General features: G+C 43.9%; 1 protein-coding gene across 1 annotated transcript in view; it reads right to left on the bottom strand.

Annotated features, from left to right (window-relative positions):
- Nucleotides 1-24293, bottom strand: part of RIMKLA (ribosomal modification protein rimK like family member A) — a 94670-nt gene that overhangs the window by 6890 nt on the left and 63487 nt on the right. Inside the window, exons 2-4 of the mRNA XM_068242747.1 lie at nucleotides 19488-19718; nucleotides 7304-7390; nucleotides 2056-2259 (exon numbers count right to left, since the gene is read on the bottom strand). Coding sequence (XP_068098848.1) covers nucleotides 2056-2259; nucleotides 7304-7390; nucleotides 19488-19718 — 522 coding nt within the window. The remainder of the gene's footprint in view (nucleotides 1-2055; nucleotides 2260-7303; nucleotides 7391-19487; nucleotides 19719-24293) is intronic.

The raw sequence follows: 24293 nt of genomic DNA, 5'->3' as shown, positions 1-24293 counted from the left end.
TGGTATCTGCATGCTCTATGCTGCCATCTGATGTAGGTCACATAATCTGGAGCCAGGTTTGCAGCCCACAGTGAGTAACTGCCAGGAGGAAAAGGAGACCCCACACAGCGCTGGAGCAGGTAAATATTACACTGCTCACGGCATCTATTCTGCCAGCGGTTTAAGCCCGAGCCAGCCACATGCTTATGCTGGAGCATTATAGAGAGGTTGTATGCCTTGTAATCATGTAATAGGAGGCTTCAGCCCTTCCACAGATGAAAGTTATGCTAAGTGGGTGGCATATCTGACTGACTGACTTTGTCGCAGACGCAGTGTTTCCTGGAAAGCACTGCCACTTACTGCGTTCCTTTTTGTATTAGAAGTTGTTTTTTAATTCATGTAGAAGTGCAGAGTTCTTGTAAAGAAACGCTCACAAAAAGGGGAAGCCCTGATGTGAAGCAAAGAGCTGAGTAAGCCAGCAATGAGTCACACTCTGCTAAAGATAACTCTATTTTCATTGCTTCATGGTAATTAGAATATATTTTGTATTTCATAGAAATGGGATTAGATCAGTGTTTCCTCCTTTTACCAAACTTAAGGCTTATATGAGAGCTACATTACTCAGAACACAGAAAGGATTCAGCAAATATACCGGTACTCTTTAGGGAAAAAATGGGTATACAAAAATAATTCATCAACACTTGTGACCTGTACTAAAGTCATGAAGCAACAAAAACATTAATATCAAGCTACAAGATAGCTGTGCAGTCAGAGAGATGTCACAATCGTTAATGCTTAATGACTGTAAAGCTTGACAATGTGGGTCAACATTGGCCCAATATATGCCTCCTTATTGCAACCCCCTCACTGCAGTGCCCTCTTTTATTTCTCATTGCCCTTATAGTGCCTCATAGCACAAAACCCCAATTATAGTCCCAAACAAGAACAGGTGCAGAACATGTGCCCCTTCCTCTTGTGAGGCAGTGCAGATCAGGGAAATACAGTACAGTAGGTTATAACCTGTCCTGGTTGCTTCCATGTTCTTGGACGTTTTGGGTTATTGCATTAGTCGGTCTGTATCCATCACCCATGTGTGATAACATGCATCACATAGTGACTAGGTGATGAATATGGATGGAGGCCTGAAAACCCTGAGCACATGGAAGTTGCCAAGACAGTTATCCTATGATCCCATATATTCCCATGTGTTGTATTAGTTAAAGGCCATGGAGGTGTAACACCTCTTCACACACCTTCCTAATAGATATCTGAGCCTGCCTATGAATCACAAAGCCTTCCACATTCCCATCAGCCTTTACAACTTACAGAGCAGTGCTGTAGCTACTCCCTGCTGGCCCAATGCTGGGTACACACGATGTCATTTTCTGACAGATTTACTGTCAGGTCGATTATTTCCAACATGTCCGATCTGATTTTTCAATAAATTTTCTATTCACTTCAATCAAAAATCATTCGAAAAATCGATCGAAAATCAGATCGGACATGTTGGAAATAACTGATCTGACAGTAAATCTGTCAGAAAATTGCATCGTGTGTACCTAGCATAAAGGCCCGTACCCACTATGTGATTTCTACGATGATTTTTACGATGACCAGCAATTTTTTGAGCAACAAGCAATTGTTTCCATGATCTTGCAAAGTATACGCAAACGCCTGTCGAGGTGACCATCACAGCAGATTTGATTTTAAGATCCCCGATGACTCAGCACAAAGTACCGCGATTGTTTGACTTCACATTTGCGCCCGTCATGTGCCATCGCGTGTACTTGCCAGCAGGCGGATGGATCGGGGAACATTCGTCATCGGGGGACGCCGCTGGGATCCATCTTCCTGCATCGTCTATTTACACCCTGCAAGATCACACCACTGTGTCTGGGCAGCTCTCCCATATCTGCAATCTGTTTATAAAAATAGATGCTTTCTGCAACTCATTCGCTTTTTGTCCATACCTAGATCAGACCTGATGTACAGACTGCATTATTTATCAGTACTCTCCATTCTCCACTTCACAACCACCCGAGGAAGTGTAGGCTCAGTCTCTGCATCGGCACTTACCTAAACAGCAATTACTCTGCATTCTGCCGTCTGTTGAAGAACGGAGCATAGATCCTATCACCTGACCACCAACAATAACCACACGCACATCCTTTCCATGGGACTCTTTCACATACTTCTGGAACAGATATGGAGCATCATGGCGTACCAGGTGCGATATGTCTAATAGGTGATGCTTATCCCGTGCAAGAAACACTGCTTTTCCTGCAAAATGATCCAAATGCACTGTTATAAATACACAATGGATAGACATGCAAGTAAAACAACCATATTGCCAATTTGATAGTACTCAAATAGATACACTCATACATACTGTAGTTCATACAGAAAAACAACAACAACAATAACAATAATATTTTTATAGCGCTTTTCTCCCTGGGGACTCAAAGCGCTGTGACCCTGCATTATGCAGTCTCAAAGGCTCGGGAAAAGAGGTGAGTTTTTAGCCTTTTTTTAAAGCTGTCCAGAGAAGTAGCCTCTCGTACTGATTGTGGAAGTGAGTTCCATAGAGTAGGGGCTGCATAGGAAAAGGCCCGAGCACCAAATGTTAAGTGTATCCTGGGAAAAACCAGCTTCATCTTGTTGGCAGAGCGGAGGGTGCGTGGAGAGGCATAAAGCTAAAAGCAAATGGAATCCAAAACAGATGCTACAAGTGCGTGGAGAGGCATAAAGCTAAAAGCAAATGGAATCCAAAACAGATGCTACAAGTACGCACTAGTGAGTGACTAGTGCGTCTAATTGAACTGGAAATTGACATAAAAGCATAGGTATAACCTGGGAGCAGCTAGCCATAAAAGGGAACTTACATTTTTGTACACAGCAGAGTTCTATTTTATGGCTAGCTGCTTCCAGGTTATACATATGCTTGCATGTTATTTCAATCAGAGGTTAAGGTCCCTTTCAATAGGATGGCCTCACGTGGTGGAAGGGTCTAGTATGAAATATTTTGCATGCAAATTGTTTTGGAAGCTCACATCCTCCATTAGTATGAAGTTGCAGCATCTGTTTTGAATGCAAGGGGTGCAGTCTGCCTATAAGAGGCTCTGCACACCTAAGCTGGTAGTCATTCCGATGTGGCCTGGTTTAGGATACGCTGCCATTTCTCTCTGCTGTCTACAAAAATGTATAGTTATGCATTACCTGTTTCTGGTTGCAGGACAAGTCCTCCATGCAGCTTCATGCCATGCATCCAGTCACTACGCAGCTCCCATATCTGCTTGTCATGTTACAGGCAATGCATGGCTGCTAGGCGTGTGCCAGGTGTGTAGTTACACTGTATAGGAGTAAGGAGGACCTGTCCCGCCGTCGGAAACAGGTATATAACACTCTGCTGCCACAAGTCAAGGGGTATGTGGGGGTGCTGGAGGGCACCTATATACTGTGACTTGTGGGGTGGGGCATGGTTTTGCAGGGTGGGGGGTGTCAGCCGGAAAGATCTTTTGGTTGGCATACCTTGGTGTGTGTTCCCTAGTGGGCCAAAGGTTACCTTTCAATTGCATCTGTTAAATCCAGAGATGCGCTACCCTTTTCATTAACGCTTGGAGGGATATATGTCCACCATGGTTAAAGGGGATCTGAAGTGAAAATAAACTTATGGTATAATGATTTGTATGTGTAGTACAGCTAAGAAATAAAACATTAGGAGCAGAGACATGAGTCTAATATTGTTTCCAGTATAGGAAGAGTTAAGAAACTCCAGTTGTTATCTATGCAAAAGAGCCACTGAGCTCCACGACTTTCAAAGTCACAGAGAGCTCTGTCTTCGCTTATTATCTCGAGTGTCTGTCAATTTCTTTTCTTTTTCTCTGCAGAGAAGGGTTCAAAAGTTCACTAGCCTGCTCTGTAAAATCATTTAGAATGCTGAGTAGTGTGTACACTGCAAATATTATAGAATAATGCAATGTTATTAAAAAAAAAACTATATAACTGAAAATAAAAATATGAGAATATTTTCTTTGCTACTAATGTTCTAGTAATTAACCTTAGTACACAACCAATTCATTATATCATATTTTTTCTTTGCTTCAGTGTCTCTTTAATTACTTGAACATTTTGATATACATATCCCTCTATGTTGGGCTCACCCGGAAGTTCTTTTTGCTGTGCCTTGATCGGACTGCGCTGGTTTGCGACCTGTATTTAGAAGTTTTTATAGCTGTATTAAATGTTGAAGTTGTACCATGTCTTTTATTTACATCTCTGTGCATTGTATTCTGCACAATGGTAAATAATGTTTCTCTTTTTTATTTGCTTGCCTTTTTCTTCTTTTAAAATAAAAAAAAAAGAGCTCTGTACAAAAAAAAATCTACGCCGAGAAGTCCGAGCTGAGATTACACAGTCATGTGCACAGTCTCAGTGACGTTCAGCTGGCAGTGCATGTGGACTTCTTCTGTTTTTCTTGGTGCAAGCCTCTTTTCGTTGCTGACAGATTTATTTGAGTGGAGCAGCCCCAGTACCAAAAAGATGCAGGGAAAACGTATTTGTTCAAAAGAGTCTTCTGCAGCTAAAAATCCAGTTGTAAATATCTGACAACCTGAAGATGCCCAGCTAAAAGATCTAATTACAGCTTGCTTGGTTACAGCTTGGCTTGGCATCAGACGCCAAAAGGGTGGGGAAAAGAGATTTTTTCACAAGATTACAGCCTCAAAGTCTGTAGGTCCATTATGCAGGGGCTTATTGAAAAATCATTTTATAATCTGATAAATCAGAAAGATGGCCTATTTATAAGAGGCCAATATCTTATGGCAATGAAAGAGCAGAGCAGCACACTCCAGTACAATGGCTCTTGCGCCCAATCTTATTTTTACTAAACAAGTTCTGCTAGATTTCCTGCTCCTATCACAATGACTAATAATTATCAGTTAGTCATTTGCACTTCCAGATAGTGTGACACATGCTACTGATCAATGTTTATTGCCATGTCCAGTCTCCTAAGATATCAGGTGAACAAGAAGTACTTTTAGCATTTACTCCCATTGCTCCCATATTAATATGTATAATCATGGGTGTATTTAAAGAGACACTGAAGCGAAAAAAATTATGATATAATGATTTACATGTGTAGTACAGTTAAGAAATAAAACATTAGGAGCAGAGACATGAGTCTAATATTGTTTCCAGTACAGGAAGAGTTAAGAAACTCCAGTTGTTATCTATGCACAAGAGCCATTGAGTTCCACAACTTTCAAAGTCGCAGAGAGCTCTGTCTTCTAAAGCTTATTATCTGAAGTGTCACTGTATTTTCTTTTTCTCTGCAGAAGACAGGTCAAAAGTTCACTAGCCTGCTCTGTAAAATAATTTAGCATGCTGAGTACTGTGTAAACTGCAAATATTAGAGAATGATGCAATGTTATAAAAAAAAAACTATATAACTGAAAATAAAAATATGAGAATATTTTCTTTGCTACTAATGTTCTAGTAATTATCCGTACTACACAACCAATTCATTATATAATATTTTTTTTTCGCTTTAGTGTCTCTTCAAGCTCTTTAAAAAAAATACTACTACTAGTAGGTCCTCATCTTTTCATTCATTAATGTATTTGGCCTCTCCCCTGGAACATGCTGCTGAGGCAAAGTACCAAGTGCAGTGCTAGTCATGCTGGGAGCTGATAAGCCTCTCACTCCCTTTCTGCATGAGTTCCCTGAAAGGGAAGGAAGGAGGGGGTCCCAGGGAAGACACACATGACTCATGTAGTAGTGCCCTGGACTGCTCACAGTGGTATTAACATACCTCGTGAAGCCCCGCTCATGGGTGTTTTTTTTCTTTTATAAAAGACAAAAATGCTCAGTCACACTGTGTCACACACTTGTGTAGGTATACAATCCCAAAGCTAATAAGCATATTCAGGAGGGAGGGTCTGGAGAACAGAGCTGGCTGGCAATTGACACCTGCCAACCTGAACCACCACAACCAGAACCAGCATATGGACATACTCCACCACACAGAAGACAGTAAAATGATGACATCTGAAAAAAAAATACTTTTATTCCTTTATTTTCATTATAGTACTAATATTTATCATATGTTTTATATCACTGGTATAACATTTTTTTAATTCATGTCCACTTTAAACTGGGCCCCTGAGTGCCTAGCCAGACCTAGGAAATCATTTTAGAAACTTACTTTTCCAGTGTTTAAGTTGTAGGCAGAATACGGAATAAAACTGAAGACGTTTTTGAATTGCCAAACTCTTGATTTACACTCCCAGCTCTAGTTAGGTGAATGAATTATTGTGCTGTTGTACTGGGTGGAAAAGGTCCATGTTTTGCCCACTTTATTGGGTTATTTACAGTAAAAGCAGCCATCATACAGGAGCTGAATGAGATATTATCTCATGTTATTGTATGGCTGGTGACTCATCAGTTGAAAATAACCTGCCGGTGACTCATCTCTATGGTATATCCTAAAATAACAAGGTCTAACTTGACACATTTTCAGCAGCTGAAGTTCCCTTTACATTAGTGAACTGATAATACAGGCCTCAAATGAAGCGCTATTAAGAGGAAGGCAACTATCACGTATTATCAATAACCCCTTCAAGGCCACAGAGATTTATGTGTTTGTGACTAGAATCATATTTAGTGTACAAAAAAATCTTTGTTGAAATGTACAAATACAGTAACAAAGTAGTACAAGTAAAAGACGGTGCGGATCAGGTAGCCATCCAAACCGCCACTCCTGTGGGCCACACTGGCTTGGCAGGCATTACTTACATTCGGTGGCTGTATGGGCTCCTACTTCTTTACCAGAAAGACCACAGTTTCAACATCTCACGCATCCCTGACTGTTGCAGTGCATGCCGGGAGATGTAGTCCTCTCATGAGAGTACATCTACCAGCCAGCAGATGTATTTATATCGAAGGACTCGTCTCTCCTCATGCATTGTGGCAATCGGGAATATGCGGCACCGTGCGGACACTTCAAACTGTTGCAGCTGCAGGTCTGCCTAGAGAAGATGGCCCAAACATATGGGGGGCTAGGGAGCAGCTCCCTGAAGATACATAATGCCTGTCACCCCCTTTACCCCCCCCCCCCCAGCTCCCCAATGGTCCACGCTATTTACAAACCTTCCTTATGGGCAATCCTTTGTCCTATGACTACCAGCAATGAATAACAGCAGGAAACTGAGATGACCGGGTCAGAGATCCTTTATCCTGAGCACAGCTCTTAGTAGGGGCTTGCTAACAGCACTGTTAGATCATTCTTGTTCTCCATTCACTTCAAGAAAAAAAAAAAGAGAAGTACCTTGATGCCCTCGTGTATTCTTCACCACCACAGGGTACCCCAAAGGCTCTGCTGCATTTATTATTTTTGCAAATTCATCATGGCCACCTGAAAGTTATAAAGAAGTCATTCATGGAATGTGTATTCAATGTTTAGTGATCCATGGACCACATTAAACCACAATAAACAGAGGCTCAGTGGCTCCTACATCCACCACTTATTCTGTAAACTCTTTTTCCATTGTTCTATCAAATAATACTGAATTACCTTTATGGAAACTACTGAGAATTTTCCCATAGACACAAGACACAGTGGCGAACCCCTGGACCACCTAACACTCATGTGAGGTTTAAAGGAGAACTGTAGAGAGAGGTGTATGGAGGCTGCCATATTGATTTCCTTTTAAGCAATGCCAGTTACCTGGCAGCCCTGCTGAGCTATCTGCCTGCAGAATTACCAGAAACAAGCATTCAGCTAATCTTGTCAGATCTGACAAAAATGTCAGAAACATCTGATCTGCTGCATGCTTGTTCAGGGTCTATGGCTAAAAGTATTAGAGGCAGATGGTAGGCAGGACAGCCAGGCAACTGGTATTGCTTAAAAGGAAATCAATATTACAGCCTCTATATACCTCTCACTACAGTTCTCCTTTAAAACCACTCCCTGGGAGAAACGGTGAATTCACCACCCACCAATTGCTCTTTTGCACCTACCAGGCGCTGGTAAGTTCTCGGCTCTGGTACTGGACAGGTACCCCCCCCCCCCCCATTTGAGCTCGGCCTCAACCATGCAAAGAGGAAACATGTCATGGTTCTCTGCTGCTGGGTAATGCCACTGCATGCCAAGTGCTGATATGTTTTGGGTTACAAGTGCTGCCATTCCGTTGCATTTTAACCTCCTTGCCGGTCTAATTAATCCGGCAAGGAGGCAGCACAGCACTTTTTTTTTATTTATTTTTTTAAATCATGTAGCGAGCCCAGGGCTCGCTACATGATAGCCGCCGAGCGGCGGCATCCCCCCACCCACTCCGATCGCCTTCAGCGATCAGAGTAAGCAGGAAATCCCGTTCAGAACGGGATATCCTGCAGGGCTTCCCCAGTCGCCATGGCGACGGGGCGAGATGACGTCACCGACGTCATGGACGTCACAGGGAATCCCGATCCGCCCCTCAGCGCTGCCTGGCACTGATTGGCCAGGCTGCGCAGGGGTCTGGGGCGGGGGGGGGCGCGGCGCGGCAGGTAGCGGCGAATCGGCGGCGATCGCGTACTACACGCAGCTAGCAAAGTACTAGCTGCGTGTAGGAAAAAAAAAGTTATGCAAATCGGGCCAGCGGGGCCTGAGAAATCCTCCTGCGCTGGTTACCCCGAGCTGAGCTCGGGATAACCGGCAAGGAGGTTAAATTGCGCTTGTGGGCAGCTGATGGGATGCTGAACTGCTTGGCAAGCGCGCAATTCAGCCTCCTGTCTGAAATAGCCCTAATGCAGTATCCATTCCACACCAATATTGCAGTATCAGTCTCACACCAGTGTGCAGTGTGTTATAGGCTTCAATTCACTAAGCATTACCGCATTCGGTAATGCTGAAAACAGCTAATTTTATGGAGCATTTTGTAATCTGTCAATTTATCAAGGCTGTTACCACATGGCAAGCTGAAATTACAGAGCAGTGAGGTAAATTAGCTACTTATGCGGTAAACACCTCAACACATGTCAGTAAATGTCAATTCATGAAGATTAGAGCATGTGGTAAGGCTTACTAACATGTTCGGTGATTACCCACAGCTCTAAGGTGTCGAAAACTAGCTTCAGTATACGATGAGACATGCCTGGCAGGAGCAGAGAGCCAATAGCAACAGCCTCTCTCTCCTGCTACTCCCTCTGATAGGATGCGACATGTTCTCCGGAAGAACAAGCGCCCCTACCCTACAGGCAGCGGAGTACAGAGTGGAGCAAAGAGGTTTCCCCTGCAGCCCTTCAAATATTTAACCCTTTAGGTTCCTGTTTGACGTTGCAGAGGAGCTAGTGTGGAAATCACTAAGCATGGTATGTTTAAGGTTTCTTGGAGGTTTATCTAAACTGTTGCAATAAAATTAAATGTTAAGAAAGACTAATAGACTGATTCAGAGGGAGTATAACAAACAGAATAACAAACATGTACATATAAAGCAATGTGGGGGATGCCTTTTACTATTGCAATGTTGTCACAGCATGTAACAAAACAGAGACAACTCCACACTCTTCTGCTGTTCCCGAACAGGTTTTTGTGAATTGAAGCCATATTCTAAAACCTCTGGGACCCAATGACAATATCCCACTGTCCTCATTATTGTAATGGTCAGGAGTACTAGCACATTGATGACCAATTTAGACAAAGATCTAACTATACTATCTAGTAGTAGACTGCCCAGGTGTTACCTTTTTTGATGATGATGATGATGCTTTGCACTATCAACAATTCTTCTGAGGCATTGTTGCTTCAAATCTATCCTGAAGAAGTGTTCATAGCACAAAATAGCTTTTAGCTCTTTCTGCTCCTGGCAGTTTTTGCTGTAGTAACTAGTAACATTGTTGATACATAGGGGGCCTGGGTGCTCTTTCTTGACTGTTAGTGTGGATTTCTGTGAGCACAGACTGTGGCACACCCTACATGTCGGATGTCAGATAAGTACCATGTGTACCAGCTAAAGATCAAGTGTCTGTGTTTCTACTATTCATTATCCTTTATATCAACAGCTTAAGGGAGGAATACAGAAACAAATAGTTAAAAGATAGAAAAGGAAGGCAGAAAAAAAGCAGGCTCATTTCTGAGAGGAGAATAAAAAAAGACAGCTTGGACATATTTGTGATCTCATATTTTAAAAAAAAAGGCTGTCCTATGGCAGAAGAGGGGGAATTATCTCATTAGTATGCCGACATGCATGTGCTAGGAAATTGTTATCCACAGAAAACACAGGCGGTGAATGAATAAATGAGCCCATGTCTTCTCGCAACGGAGACAAGGCCGGGCAGCTCAGAACAAAGACAGAAGTTGTCATTTCAATACATATATACCCTATATCAGTATTACTGTGCATTTATCTGTTCACTCAGCAACTCTGAAATATTATCTGATGCTTCTCATCGCAAGATCAAAGTGTGAAATAAAATCCAGTTTACCGGCCCCTCTGCCTGCAAGCTATACAACCAGTTTATACAACCTAACCTGTCCCATGATACTCCTATTCTGTCTTTCACTGTCCTCACTAAAAAGTGGACCTGTCATTTGCATGCACACCATAAATTGACAAATATTCAATTTGATGATGAACCATCTTTCTAGTGTACTTTTATACATTTATGGAACCCCCATAAAAAGTGCTGTGTCCTATATATCTCCTACCCAATGTACCAAAATGTCATCTCAGTACCCCTTAAAGCAGACTTGAACTATTGCACAGCACACAATGAAAAGTCTTTATTCTACATATACAGTACTGTAGTTTCTGAAGATAATCACTTATCTGTGTTATGTGTTTTGTTTTTAAGGAGATCAACCTGTCTAATTAGTTCATATCAGCAACTGTGAACACACAGCAGGAGAGCTCTGCAAGGCAACTCTCCATATAGTAAACACTAAGGCTTAACCCTTTCAACGCCTTCTGCACAAGTGAAACCAAGTAAAACTTCAGGTTTTGTTTTAGGATTTCCACAAGTTGTAATGAAGATATTTTTTTCCATAAAGGTTATCATGGTTTTCCGTAAAGGTTATCCTGCTGTGGCTACTCTTTTTCAGCAGAGAGGTAGTTCTGAGTGTGACGAACATTACGGAAAGTCGTGCACAAGCGCCAACGATTTTCGTATAGTCGTGCGCAATTACTGTCAGTCCTGTGTAAATGTACAATAGATGTCCCTTTTCCTCTCTTCTTACTGAGAGCAACAGAAACCTTCCCCCACATCCTGTGTCAGGAAAGAATTTCACAAGTGGCCAACTCCCCTGCCGAGGAGCCATTTGGCTACACAGCTCATCTTCCCCCAAAAGAAAAACTCGATCCAACCAGTAAGATAAGAATTTCCCTCCAAGCTCATAGCTTCAAACAAAGAGAACATTTACTTTATTAATAATTCAAAATAGGTTTGGCACAGCAAGACAAAAATTACATTTCCTGATATCTAGAAATCAGTTCTATCAGTCACCTAAATTGCAATTTTCTAGCTATCAGGAATCTGTAGAGAAACCACTTTATCCGGCCTGTGTAGAACGAATGCGACAGACTAGGCGTGTATAGCCTCGTTTAATACAGGGTCGCAAGCTGCTTATGAATATAGTCTCGGATTTGCGATGCGCCAATCTGGGGCGGAGTTACACAGATTATTAATAATTGGTACATTTCTTGCTCTGAGTCTGTGGGCGGCAACCTGCTGATTAGGAGGTAACCCCGCCTGAAACACACCTACTTTCCAGGTAGTGACAGCCCAAAACTGGTTGCGAGGGACCCCTCCCTCAGTTCTCCAAATTTCATCGACCAGGGAAGTCCAAGCATGCGTTCCACGGAGAACCGCCGCATGCTGTGATTCAAGGACTTTTAACCTGAATGTCTTTACCTGTTGCTGATCATACACAATCATACCTATTCTCCTGAACTCGCTACCCTGTGTTTAATAGAAGTATACCTTTATAACCCGCATGCGAGAACCCGGCCCAGATATAACGATCTGACCCAGGTTCCTGCATACTGCTAGGGGTTACTAAAGCGTTCTCCAAGTCCTAGTAATTACAGTAGCGGGCTGTGTAACTCGCTTGGTGGCAGATCTTTGAATTGTATGTGTGTGGTGAATTCGCTGGTATCCGAACGCTCCCTTCGCGAGTCAGTTCATCAAATTGCGAACGCGGGTTACCCTTCGTGATGAACAAATGACCGTGTGAGAGGATTTCTGACGCTGATCGATTTACCCCATCCGCAGACCGGCCTTGCGGTCTGTGACATTTGTTTGGCAGCTTATTGTGATTTGTGTATGTTCAGAACATCAACGGCAATGTTATTTGAATAACCTGCCAGAACAGATAAAAAATCTGTGGTCGATAACCGGTGCATTACCATTTACCCCCCCCCCCCCCCCCAAGGAAAAGTCCTAGACTATCTTTTCTTTGGCAAAAATGGCTGCAGCAAGATACAAGAAAATGTCAGTGGCAGACCTAGTAAACTTGTGTGAGGAAAAAGGCATTGTGACTTATAGAAAAAAGAAAGCGCAATTGGTCGAGAACTTGTTGCGACTGGATGCCCAGCTGGAGGAGATGCTGGGAGAGCACACTCCTGGTTCAGACGGTGCTGTAACTGGGGCAGAGGGAAGTGAGCGGTTGGAGCAAGGCAGCCCACTTCCAGACCCAGAGGAAAACGAGACCGCGTCTGAACCAATCACTTTAAATGCTGCGGAGCATGGTGGCCGGCAGGAGCCCGTCCATGCAAACCCTTTGTGTGTTCCTGATGCTGGAATGCAACCTGGATTACAAAGGCTGTTGGATACAAATCCTGAGCTGTACCTGCAGATTGTCAGAGAAAACACTGACAGAGCAGAACGAGACGCTGACCGTTTAGAACGCCAGGCGGAACGGGAATCTTCAGAACGCCGGTGGCGGGCTGAGCAAGTAGCGGAAAGCGAGGAGAGAGAAGCCGCACGCAGACATGACGTTGAAATGGCCAAACTGCGAGCGCAAGGACAAAATCCCTCGCAAAGTGCTCCGGAAACCCGGCCCACAGCAGGCACTTTTGGGACTCCAAAGTTTAAATTCCCAGAAATGGAGAAGGAAACCGACCCGGACACTTATTTACACTCCTTTGAAAAGACTTGTCGTCAGCATCATCTGCCCCAGGAGCAGTGGGTGAGATATCTGACACCCAACTTGCGGGGCAAAGCGCTTGAGGCGTTTGTGGACTTACCCGCTGAGAAAGACAATGACTATGAGGCGATAAAAGCTGCAATTATCGCCAAATACCAGCTGACCCCAGAGGTCTATCGCAAAAAGTTTTGCTCCCTGCAGAAAGGCCACACCGACTCTTACACCTGGAGAGTCGCCTGCTGACCGTGTTCAGGCAGTGGTCGCGGGGCCTCAAAAAAGACTCTCACCAAGGTCTGGAGGACCTCATCATGCAGGAGCAGTTGCTGAACTGCTGCACTCCAGATGTCCGGCAGTTTGTCTTGGAGCGGAAGCCTGACTCCGCCAAAGCTGCCGCAGAACTTGCAGACACTTTTATGGCCACGCGTGTGCCGGACAGCCGCAAACCTCCAGCCCAGAGCTGGAAAGGGGGGAGACCTGCGCAACCTAGTTCTCCTCTCCCTGCTAACCGTGGGAATCGGGTCCCATAGCCACAGAAGCCGGATGCTGCACCTGCTACTCATCCACCTGATGCCACATATGTTCCGAAGTGTTACCACTGTGGACAGCGAGGACACCTCAAGTCTGCCTGCCCTGAGGTGAGGACGCCGTCTCCAGAGCCTAGAGCAGAATTGGCTAGCGCATCCTCTACTGCACACGCCTACCTTGTCATGGGAGCAGCAAATCCTCGACTTTCCGGAAATCATCAATTCGTGGAAGTTAACGGCCAGATCGCTGTTGGTTTCCGCGACACAGGCACAGAGCTTACCTTGGTTCGCTCTCATCTTGTAGCCAGGGAGAATTTCCTGCCTAATGAGCGTGTTACCCTTGTGGGAGTTGGTGGCACACACGCACGCATCGCCAAAGCTCGTGTTGTTCTCAATTGGGGAAGGGGACGCCAGACAAAAGTTGTGGGGGTGACAGATGACATCCCAGTGTCTGTGCTGTTGGGCACCGATTTTGGCACCCTACGATCCTTTTATGAACCTGTGATCAACACCCCGGATTGCCAGTCTGGACCCACTCAGGTACTGTACAAGCTTGGGGTGGGACAGAGGGAGGCAGCCAGGGTAATAGTACCTAGCCCTCCTAGGGAAGGAGGCAAGGAAGAGGTACCTGCTTCTAATGGACAGCTGTCTAATCACGGTTTGTCTGATTCTAAACCTGTCACTGTTGTTCCAGATACCTGTGTACATGATGTGAAAAATGAATGTAACTTGTGATGTTAATGTTGTACCACATGTTGCTAATAGATTTCATGCTGAATCTCCTATTACTAAAAATGATTTATGTTTAAGTGTGATTGCCTCTAACCTAAGAGGTAACAGTCTTGTTTTGCCTGGGTCATATCCGTGCAGGGCAGTGGAAGCAGGCCAGGTGTCAGAGCAGGCAGCTGGGGGCCTAGACCTTCCCTCCTGCTATGACAGCCAGAGTGCTCCACCATTGCCTGCTGTTAACAAACAGCTGGAGGAGACAGGCCGCACCTTCCCTGTCTCACCCTTGCCTGTCTTTCCCTTGCAGAAGCAACCCAGTGCAAAACTGCCCAGAGGTCCACCCTCTATCCTCCCTGGAGAAGGGGCAAGCCTCGCCACCCAGGTGAAGGCTAATTCGTTTTTTAAAATGTGCTCTAATGGCCACCTAGGCTGTGCTGACCAAAATGTTGTGCCAAGGTGTAGTCAGTTAGAGCAGGGGTATGCCACGCTGCTTCCAGATTTGCAGGCTGACACCCGAGAGTCAGGAAATGACCCGGATGTCAGCCAACGACTCTCTCCCTTACAGGAAGCGCTACGCAAACCCAGCCAAGCCTTTAGAGGTAAGCCTGTTGGTGTGCATCACACCGTCCGTAAAGCGGACACTGGGACACACCGGACCACGAGGCCTTATGCTTCTGGTGAGTTGTCTAAAGGGCAGCCAGATAACCCGTTCAGTACCTAAGTGGCGCGTAGAGCGGGTCTGGCAGACCCACTCTGTGCGGCCCGACTGGTAGGGGAGAGATGTGATGAACATTACAGAAAGTCGTGCACAAGCGCCAACGATTTTCGTATGGTCGTGCGCAATTACTGTCAGTCCTGTGTAAATGTACAATAGATGTCCCTTTTCCTCTCTTCTTGCTGAGAGCAACAGTAACCTTCCCCCACATCCTGTGTCAGGAAAGAATTTCACAAGTGGCCAACTCCCCTGCCGAGGAGCCATTTGGCTACACAGCTCATCTTCCCCCAAAAGAAAAACTCGATCCAACCAGTAAGATAAGAATTTCCCTCCAAGCTCATAGCTTCAAACAAAGAGAACATTTACTTTATTAATAATTCAAAATAGGTTTGGCACAGCAAGACAAAAATTACATTTCCTGATATCTAGAAATCAGTTCTATCAGTCACCTAGATTGCAATTTTCTAGCTATCAGGAATCTGTAGAGAAACCACTTTATCCGGCCTGTGTAGAACGAATGCGACAGACTAGGCGTGTATAGCCTCGTTTAATACAGGGTCGCAAGCCGCTTATGAATATAGTCTCGGATTTGCAATGCGCCAATCTGGGGCGGAGTTACACAGATTATTAATAATTGGTACATTTCTTGCTCTGAGTCTGTGGGCGGCAACCTGCTAATTAGGAGGTAACCCGGCATGAAACACACCTACTTTCCAGGTAGTGACAGCCCAAAACTCAGGTCAGTCAAAACTGGTTCCGAGGGACCCCTCCCTCAGTTCTCCAAATTTCATCGACCAAGGAAGTCCAAGCATGCGTTCCACGGAGAACCGCCGCATGCTGTGATTCAAGGACTTTTAACCTGAATGTCTACTTTTAAAACTGGACTTTTTTTCTTCATTCTTCAAATGGACTGCTCAGCATAACTAAGTAAGAATTTTCTGATTTTATTCCTTTTTATTTTTAAGCTCTGTGTATATATGTTAATTGGTGTATATAACTGTATGTAATGCATTTTTGTTATTAAACGTTTTAAAAATCGTTTAGCGGTTATGACCTGTTGCTGAACATACACAATCGTACCTATTCTCCTGAACTCGCTACCCTGTGTTTAATAGAAGTATACCTTTATCACCCGCATGCGAGAACCCGGCCCAGATATAACGATCTGACCCAGGGTCCTGCATACTGCTAGGGGTTACTAAAGCGTTCTCCAAGTCCTAGTAATTACAGTAGCGGGCTGTGTAACTCGCTTGGTGGCAGATCTTTGAATTGTATGTGAGTGGTGAATCCGCTGGTATCCGAACTCTCCCTTCTCGAGTCAGTTCATCAAATTGCGAACGCGGGTTACCCTTCGTGATGAACAAATGACCGTGTGAGAGGATTTCTGACGCTGATCGATTTACCCCATCCGCAGACCGGCCTTGTGGTCTGTGACACTGAGTTTAGTTCCACTTTACGTGGAATACCAGTTTTATTACAAAATTGTCATAACCATGTGTTAGATGTCACAATTTCAGATATATCATCCATTTCAGTTTACAGCTAGTTGTGAATTTCCAGAGTTGCCAACACTACAATTTAGTCAGCTAAATCTTTTATTGTCAGGAAAATCTAATCTGCTGTGACGGATTCTTATCAGCCAAGCATTGAGGAAACATTGTGTAACCATGGCAGCTCGCAGTTAATGGATTTTCTTAATTAATTGCTGCATTGGTACCAATAGCTGGAATTTTGCCAGCTGAAACAGGGCCAATGGGATCTACTTCAGCAGACGTTGCTCTAAATTGTCTATGGACTAGTCTGTAGATGTCAGGCCAACTATAGGTGCTTGCAAAACTAGAGTTTGCAGCAGAAGTGTAGCTCAAATGATCAGGCTCCACTATAAGGATATGCTGCCACTCCGACATGTGTGAACAAACATAAGACTAATGAAACGTTTCCTCGCACAGAAACAGTGTACAGCTGAAGATATTGCTATTTCCTCAGATATTGCTTTGGAGGGTTGTGTCCAGCATTGTTCTCACACATATTTAGTAATCCCTGGAAACAGCTCAAGATTTTGACAGGTTTGCAATTGTGCTAAAAGGAAAGTGTAGTATTAGTTCTGGACTTATTTATGTGTCTGGAAAAGACAACTTCGGAGGATCTTTGGGAAAATAACCCAAAAAGCAAAACTCTATGTTTTATCTTATGATGGAGTATGGAAGGGTGAGATTGTTTTTCCATTTATTTATTACTGTTATTTTTGTCCCTATAATCAAAAGCTTTTCCATTATTACCCATCAACATTTCTGCAATTACCTTTCAACAGGAAGGTGGAGGAAAAACTTTCCTGCTGTACACAGACAGCAGGAAATTCACTAAAGGGTACGTAGCAGTGAGGGATGTTACTGTTACGTAGCAGTGAGGGATGTTACTGTTGTGGTACAGTGGTTAGTGTGCTTGCCCACCACACAGTGAGACCCAGGTTCAAATCCCAGCCAATGTGAGTTGGCTTTTATGCTACAAATCATTAAAGGGAACCTAAATGGAGAAGGATATGGATTTTTCCTTTTAAAATAATACCAGTTGCCTGAATCGCCTGCTGATCCTGTGTCTCTAATACTTTTAGCCACAGCCCCTGAACAAGCATGCAGATCAGGTGCTCTGACTGAAGTCAGACTGGATTAGCTGCATGCTTGGTCAGGGTGTGATTCAGCCACTATTGCAGTCACAAAGATCAGCTGGACTGCCAGGCAACTGGTATTGTTTACAGGAAACATCCATATCACTCTCAGTTAAGGTTCCCTTTAAGCAACCTAATGTTTCTATTGCATTGAGCATAAATGGTACATTTTAGGCCAGCTTCAGTTACTACTGTAGTGGTACAGTGGTTAGTGTGCTTGCCCACCACACAGTGAGAGCTGGGTTTGTTTCCCAGCCATGGTATGATGTAAACTGTTTTTTTAAATAGTATAATTCCCTGGCAGATGAGACCCTCCTCCCTCCGGTAGGAGGGAGGAGGGAATAGGTAGAAGGGTAGGTGGGAGGTGGGAGGAGGGAGGGAGGTGACCCACAAGAGGCTAATTAAAATCTTCCTAGCAGAGTGTGTAGCAGCTGTCCCATAACTAATTAGTGTACTGAGTCAAATGAACCTTGCTTGGAGGAGGGAGGGTCCTCCAGCAGTGATGTGTATTTCACTCAATCAGGTGTGCCTCCAGGTATTAGAGCTCTTGAAACATGTTTTCTATAATTTTTCCAGCCGGTAGAAGTTTTTAAAATTTTCAAAGTTCGCCTCCCCATTGAAGTGTATTGCGGTTCGCGAACTTTTTCGCGAACCGAACCTTTCGCGAAAGAGTTCGCGAACCTAAAATCGGAGGTTCGCGACATCTCTAGTCCTCAACTTAGTTTTACACTTCCTGATGCTTGGCTGAAATACAGCGAATAACTAAACTTACCTACAAGGGACATCTGACTGACCTCTCTAAATCTGGGTAGCAGCTTTGTGTTTTGTTTTTTTCATAGAACAGTTGTTTGTTTGCTTCTTCCTTTCTGTTAAGATAAAGCAACTTCTCATTTACAACTGGTACTTTTTGTAGATTATATTTAATGTACAGTTCAATTTTCCATTTTGGCCCATTACTTAGGATGGTCTATCGTTGGGTGCTTCTTCCCACTGATTTCAATAGAGTTATTTAGACCTAGTAACATGGTATCAGTCTTGGAGGCCATGTAAATTGATACCATGCCAGGTTATCTGTATTTGACTAGCTGTGGGTCTCTTTAACTACAATATTCTTAAATTGTTCAAATGCTTTTATGTTCATATGTTATTCTAACACTTTCATGTACTCTCTAGGCAATATATATAAATATTTGTCTACAATGTTTGTTATCATTTTTTTAAAAATATTTTTTCAATAAAAATTAGAATGATGAAAAGAGCTGCTAGGATGTTGCTGTAGACTTTGTCCCTAGTGAGATTTTCTACTTCCCGTCCAAGTAATTCGATTATCCTCAACAGGAAGTGAGCAAAAATCATTCTATTAGGTACAGCTATAAATATATAGAAGACAGCTATAACTATATAAAAAAAGAGGTTATAACTCTACTCATTCTGTCTAAAAGTGTAAAACAAAGTTTCATCTTGAGTTCCACATAATCCAGCAAAAGTACCCCTAGAGATAATCAGAAGTATTCCTTGTGGCATTAGAAGAATAGTAGGATACTATTGTGCACAACTAGGAGGTGGGAAGGGGAGGGGGTAACTACTCTAAATGGCAGCTCAAAGGGTTGATACTACTTTTCAACCACGATTGATACTACTTGTTGCGAATGGATAGGCAGCACGATAAGGATGTTAGTTCGGAGAACACATGGCTGCTTGCAAATGTATAAGTAACAGGTACACTTTGATACTTGTTGAGTAGAGAAGATGCACACTTACCATAAGAGAAGGTATCAGGCAAAGGAATGCCGTGACCCGCTAATTCCTGAAATGTCCAGAATTTGTTAATACAGTTTAGAATGGCTTGGGGACGATTCACTAGGTGGCAGCCAAGCTTCTCCAGGTGTCTCAAAACAGTTATATCGCTGTCGGACTGCACAGTCGGCGTTGGGACCCGGACCAGAATCACCTGAGGGTAAGTGGTCACTGTCTTCTGATCAATCTGCAAGCCTGAAATGGAAAGAAAATATCTAATTTTACCTATAAACAACAAGTAGGATTGTGGGTCACTAACAGTAATAAGCAGATCAACTTGTACAGCAAGAATTTGCAGAGGATGAGGTCACCAGGTAATGGGTAATGAGCAACAAATGTCTGCTCTCTGATGCAAAAAGGAAAAGGGGTTGTTTAGATCACATAACAGTTCATGAATGTCCTGGCATCCAGGATAACATGTAACTAAATATGGTCAATGAGATGCTAGTAATTCAGAGTTGTTACAAATGTTACGCAAATGTATGTAGCTTGACAATGAGCAAGTGGAATACTGCCAAATTCTGTTTCTGCTGTTTTATTCGGAACCCTCTGGATGGTATGTAGCGATTCTCCAGTTACGGCTCCCATTTATAAAGACAGGGTCCCACCCCAGTCCTCCCCACATAGCAGAGCCGGTACAAGAGCCCAGCACCCAAGGCTGTGACACCACAGTGACACCCATCCCTCTCACCCCAGCCATCACACACTGATTGCTATTAGACTTAGAGGCGCCCTAGGGCCCCCAACCCCCCCCCCCCCCCCCAACACCTTAATCTCTCGTTATCTGGCTTGCAGTCACTGTCATGTATCCTTTTTTCTTATTTCTCTCAGCTTCAAACACAATAGGGGAATGATCGCTGAGTGAGTTGTGCGCCCCCTCCTACACTGCGCCCTGAGGCTGGAGCCTCTCTCGCCTCTGCCTTGGCCCTGCCACATATATTCAAGTAGACAAGGATGCAAGGTTGGTGTCCCCACTACGATATACCATCCAAACTTCCCACTTGTCGAAAAAGAGAGAGTAGTTACTTTGTAAAGTTTAGGCTAATTTTTCAGTCAACATAACCTGGTCAAGGCAAGTGCAAGCAGATGCAACATAATGGAATCTGTTTTTCCAATGCAAAGCAGTTAACCAATGCGCCACACTAATGATGGTGAAGATCAAGGACTGAAAGGCCTTAGGCATTGAAGACGTGGAGACCAAAAGCAAGGCCAGGGATTTGGATATTGAGCAAGTTACTGGGAGTAAAGATTTAAGCAATTCCTCTACATGTTTCCAAAGTTTTTGGGCCTTAGCACAGTCCCTGCTGCAAATTTAATGCAAACTGTATTCAGCTTAAATGGACAAAATAATGGGGGAAAAGTAGAAGTTGTAACAGATTTAATCTTCCTGGGATCAAAGATAGAGACATTTGTTGCTTGGAAAGAAAGCTATGGCAAATTTGGATACTAAAGGATAGAGAAACAGGCTGTCTGCAGCCTTGATGTGGCTCTGTAAAATGTAAAGCTATAAATTTGTTATACACCAGCGGTTCTAAATGTTGTCATCTGCAGAGATCTTTGAGCCCAGGAAGATTAAATCTGTTACAACTTCTACTTTTCCCCCATTTATTTCGTCCATTTAAGCTGAATACAGTTTGCATTAAATTTGCAGCAGGGACTGTCCTAAGGCCCCAAAACTTTGGAAACATTTGGAGGAATTGCTTTATGCTGGGAACACATGTTTCGTTTTGCCTTCGATAGATGCCTTCGATTAACAAATTCCGACATGTCCGATTCTCCGCTCAATTTCTCCTAGAAGTGAATGAAAAAAAGATAAGAAAAATGAGCAGAAGATAAGAGGATCGAGCAGGGAATCGAATGGTTAATAGATTGCGCTGAGAATCAACCGCAAAAAATGTATTGTGTGTTCCCAGCATGACTCCATACTCCTAGTAACTTGCTCAATACCCAGATCTCTGGCCTTGCTTTTGATCTCCCCTTCTTCAATATCTGAGGTCTTTCAGTCCTTGAACTTCTCCATCATTGAAGATCTCTGCAGATGGCGACTACAGCCATGAGATTAAGAGACATTTGTTGCTTGAAAATAAAGCTATGGCAAATGTGGATACTAAAGGATAGAGAAACAGGCTGTCTGCATGTTGGATTGATTGAGTTGATTGAGTTTGTATGTTCTCCCCACATCTGCGTGGGTTTACTCTGGGTACTCTAGTTTCATCCCAAAAACATACAGATGAGTTAATTGGCTTCCCCCTAAAATTGGCCCTAGACTATGATACTGTTATGAGGTAGAGAACTGTTGACCTCACCACTGGGATAGGACCACTCCAGCACAGAGTCTAAGTGACCATGGGTCTTTACCAACACCCCCCTAGTGGAGATGCTGGAACACCCCCCTAGTGGGGATGTCGAACTTCGCTGCCTAGTGCCCACCAGGTTGTGCTGGAAGTAGCGCACAGTGATTTGGAGAACAGGAGGACACTACTGAATGGAAGGTCTGTACAGCTGAGAAGGACGTATTCCAGAGACGAGCCAAAGGTCAGGACAGGCGGAGTTCAAGGATGGTCGGGGTCACAAGCCAAAGGTCGGGGCAGGCAGAGATCGAGGATAATCGAGGTCACAAGCCAAAGGTCAGGGCAGGCAGAGATCAAGGATGGTCGGGGTCACAAGCCAGGGATCAAAACAGGAGATCAGGTACTGTAAATAGCAATTTTGCACATTTTGAACTGTGGGTGTGGAGAAAGCTACTAACAGTTCATAGACTGCTAGAAGACCTAACCAGTCAATGCTTACAGAGAAAAGGTCAAGGTGTTCACTAGAAGGGCGGATACTACTATTAAAGCGCAGATACTGGATTCTTTGGAAAAATCTTTGATGCTGTGAAAAACTGAGGGCAAAAGAAGTAGAGGATGGCTGTAACGATCGGTGAGCACAGAGAGGATCTGATTACCGGTGATCTGCAGTATCACGGGGAATACAGATGTATACCAGATTATATGTGATCTGCAGTATCACCGATAATCCGATATACTAGCTAACCTCTGTTCACCTGAGTAGAGTGTAGTGTTTGGTGTAACAATAACACAGAGGACTAAGCCTCAGTGCAGCAAGGAGTACTGCACAGATTCCTTCCGCAGACCTGAGCTCTCCAAGACGGGAGGAGTCAGACTGACAGTAGGAAGGCTGATCTGAAAGTGACACTCTGGAGAAGGTGTCACTGACAGGACGGGGAACCGCCTCCAACAGTGAGGTCGGTTCTCGAGGTCGGACAAGCCAGGTCGTACACACATGGACAGATAACGTACAGTATCGTAAAGCAAAGGCGGAGTCAAGGTACAGGCAGGGTTCGGCAACAGGGTATCAGAAACATCGAGGTACAAGATCAGGAGGCAGAAACAGAGTCTAAGGACGAGCCGGGGTTCGGCAACAGAGTATCAGAAATATCGAGGTACAGGATCAAAGTTTCAGGAGGATAGTCAGGCAGGCAAATAGGTCATAACAGATAATCACAATCAAACTAGTACTTTAGCTATCAAAAGAATCTAGCTAAGTGTAGGATTACAGCTCCAGCTGGTCCCCTCACACTTCCGGATCTGACTACGGATCTGGGTGCTTCCACGTATGTGATCGCAACGCCAGACAAGGAGCAAGTGAACAGCCAGCAGTATATATACACAAGGACCTTTCCAGGACCTCCCTAATTGCTGGACCAATAGGAGCAGTGGAAAATGTCAGCTGACCCGCTGGTCAGCTGACTCCCTTCTGACTGTTATTTAAACTCTGCCTCTGTGCGCGCGCGCGTGTAACTCTGAATCCAGGTGGACTATGAGTCCCAGCCACACCAGAACTGTTTAGCAAAGTCTCGAGTGCGGGAGCCGCCTCTGATGCGGATTCCGCCGTTACCAATGCGGATTCCGCCGTTACTAATGCGGATTCCGCCGTACTGCCTATGCGGCATGCGGCGTTTTTTCCACGTTGTGACGCCATGCTGGACGCGGAAAAAGCCGCCTCACCTTGAGAGACGGCGGCTTTTCCGCGTTTCCTTACAGTACCCCCCCCCCCCCCGCGAGGAGTGGACTCCGGACAACTCCTACCAGGTACTTGAGGACCTAGGGCTTTCTACCCCTTAAGGACCGGCCACTTTTTTCCATTCAGACCACTGCAGCTTTCACGGTTTATTGCTCGCTCATACAACCTGCCACCTAAATGAATTTTGGCTCCTTTTCTTGTCACTAATAAAGCTTTCTTTTGGTGCTATTTGATTGCTCCTGCGATTTTTACTTTTTATTATATTCATCAAAAAAGACATGAATTTTGGCAAAAAAATGATTTTTTTAACTTTCTGTGCTGACATTTTTCAAATAAAGTAAAATTTCTGTATACATGCAGCGCGAAAAATGTGGACAAACATGTTTTGGATAAAAAAAAAACATTCAGTGTATATTTATTGGTTTGGGTAAAAGTTATAGCGTTTACAAACTATGGTGCAAAAAGTGAATTTTCCCATTTTCAAGCATCTCTGACTTTTCTGACCACCTGTCATGTTTCATGAGGGGCTAGAATTCCAGGATAGTATAAATACCCCCCAAATGACCCCATTTTGGAAAGAAGACATCCCAAAGTATTCACTGAGAGGCATAATGAGTTCATAGAAGATATTATTTTTTGTCACAAGTAAGCGGAAAATGACACTTTGTGACCCAAAAAAAAAAAAGTTTCCATTTCTTCTAACTTGCGACAAAAAAAAATGAAATCTGCCACGGACTCACCATG

This window comes from Hyperolius riggenbachi, chromosome 6 (genome assembly GCF_040937935.1).
Source record: "Hyperolius riggenbachi isolate aHypRig1 chromosome 6, aHypRig1.pri, whole genome shotgun sequence".
NCBI lineage: Eukaryota > Metazoa > Chordata > Amphibia > Anura > Hyperoliidae > Hyperolius > Hyperolius riggenbachi.
Note: the sequence above shows the minus strand (reverse complement) of the source record. Positions and strands in the feature narration are given on the sequence as shown.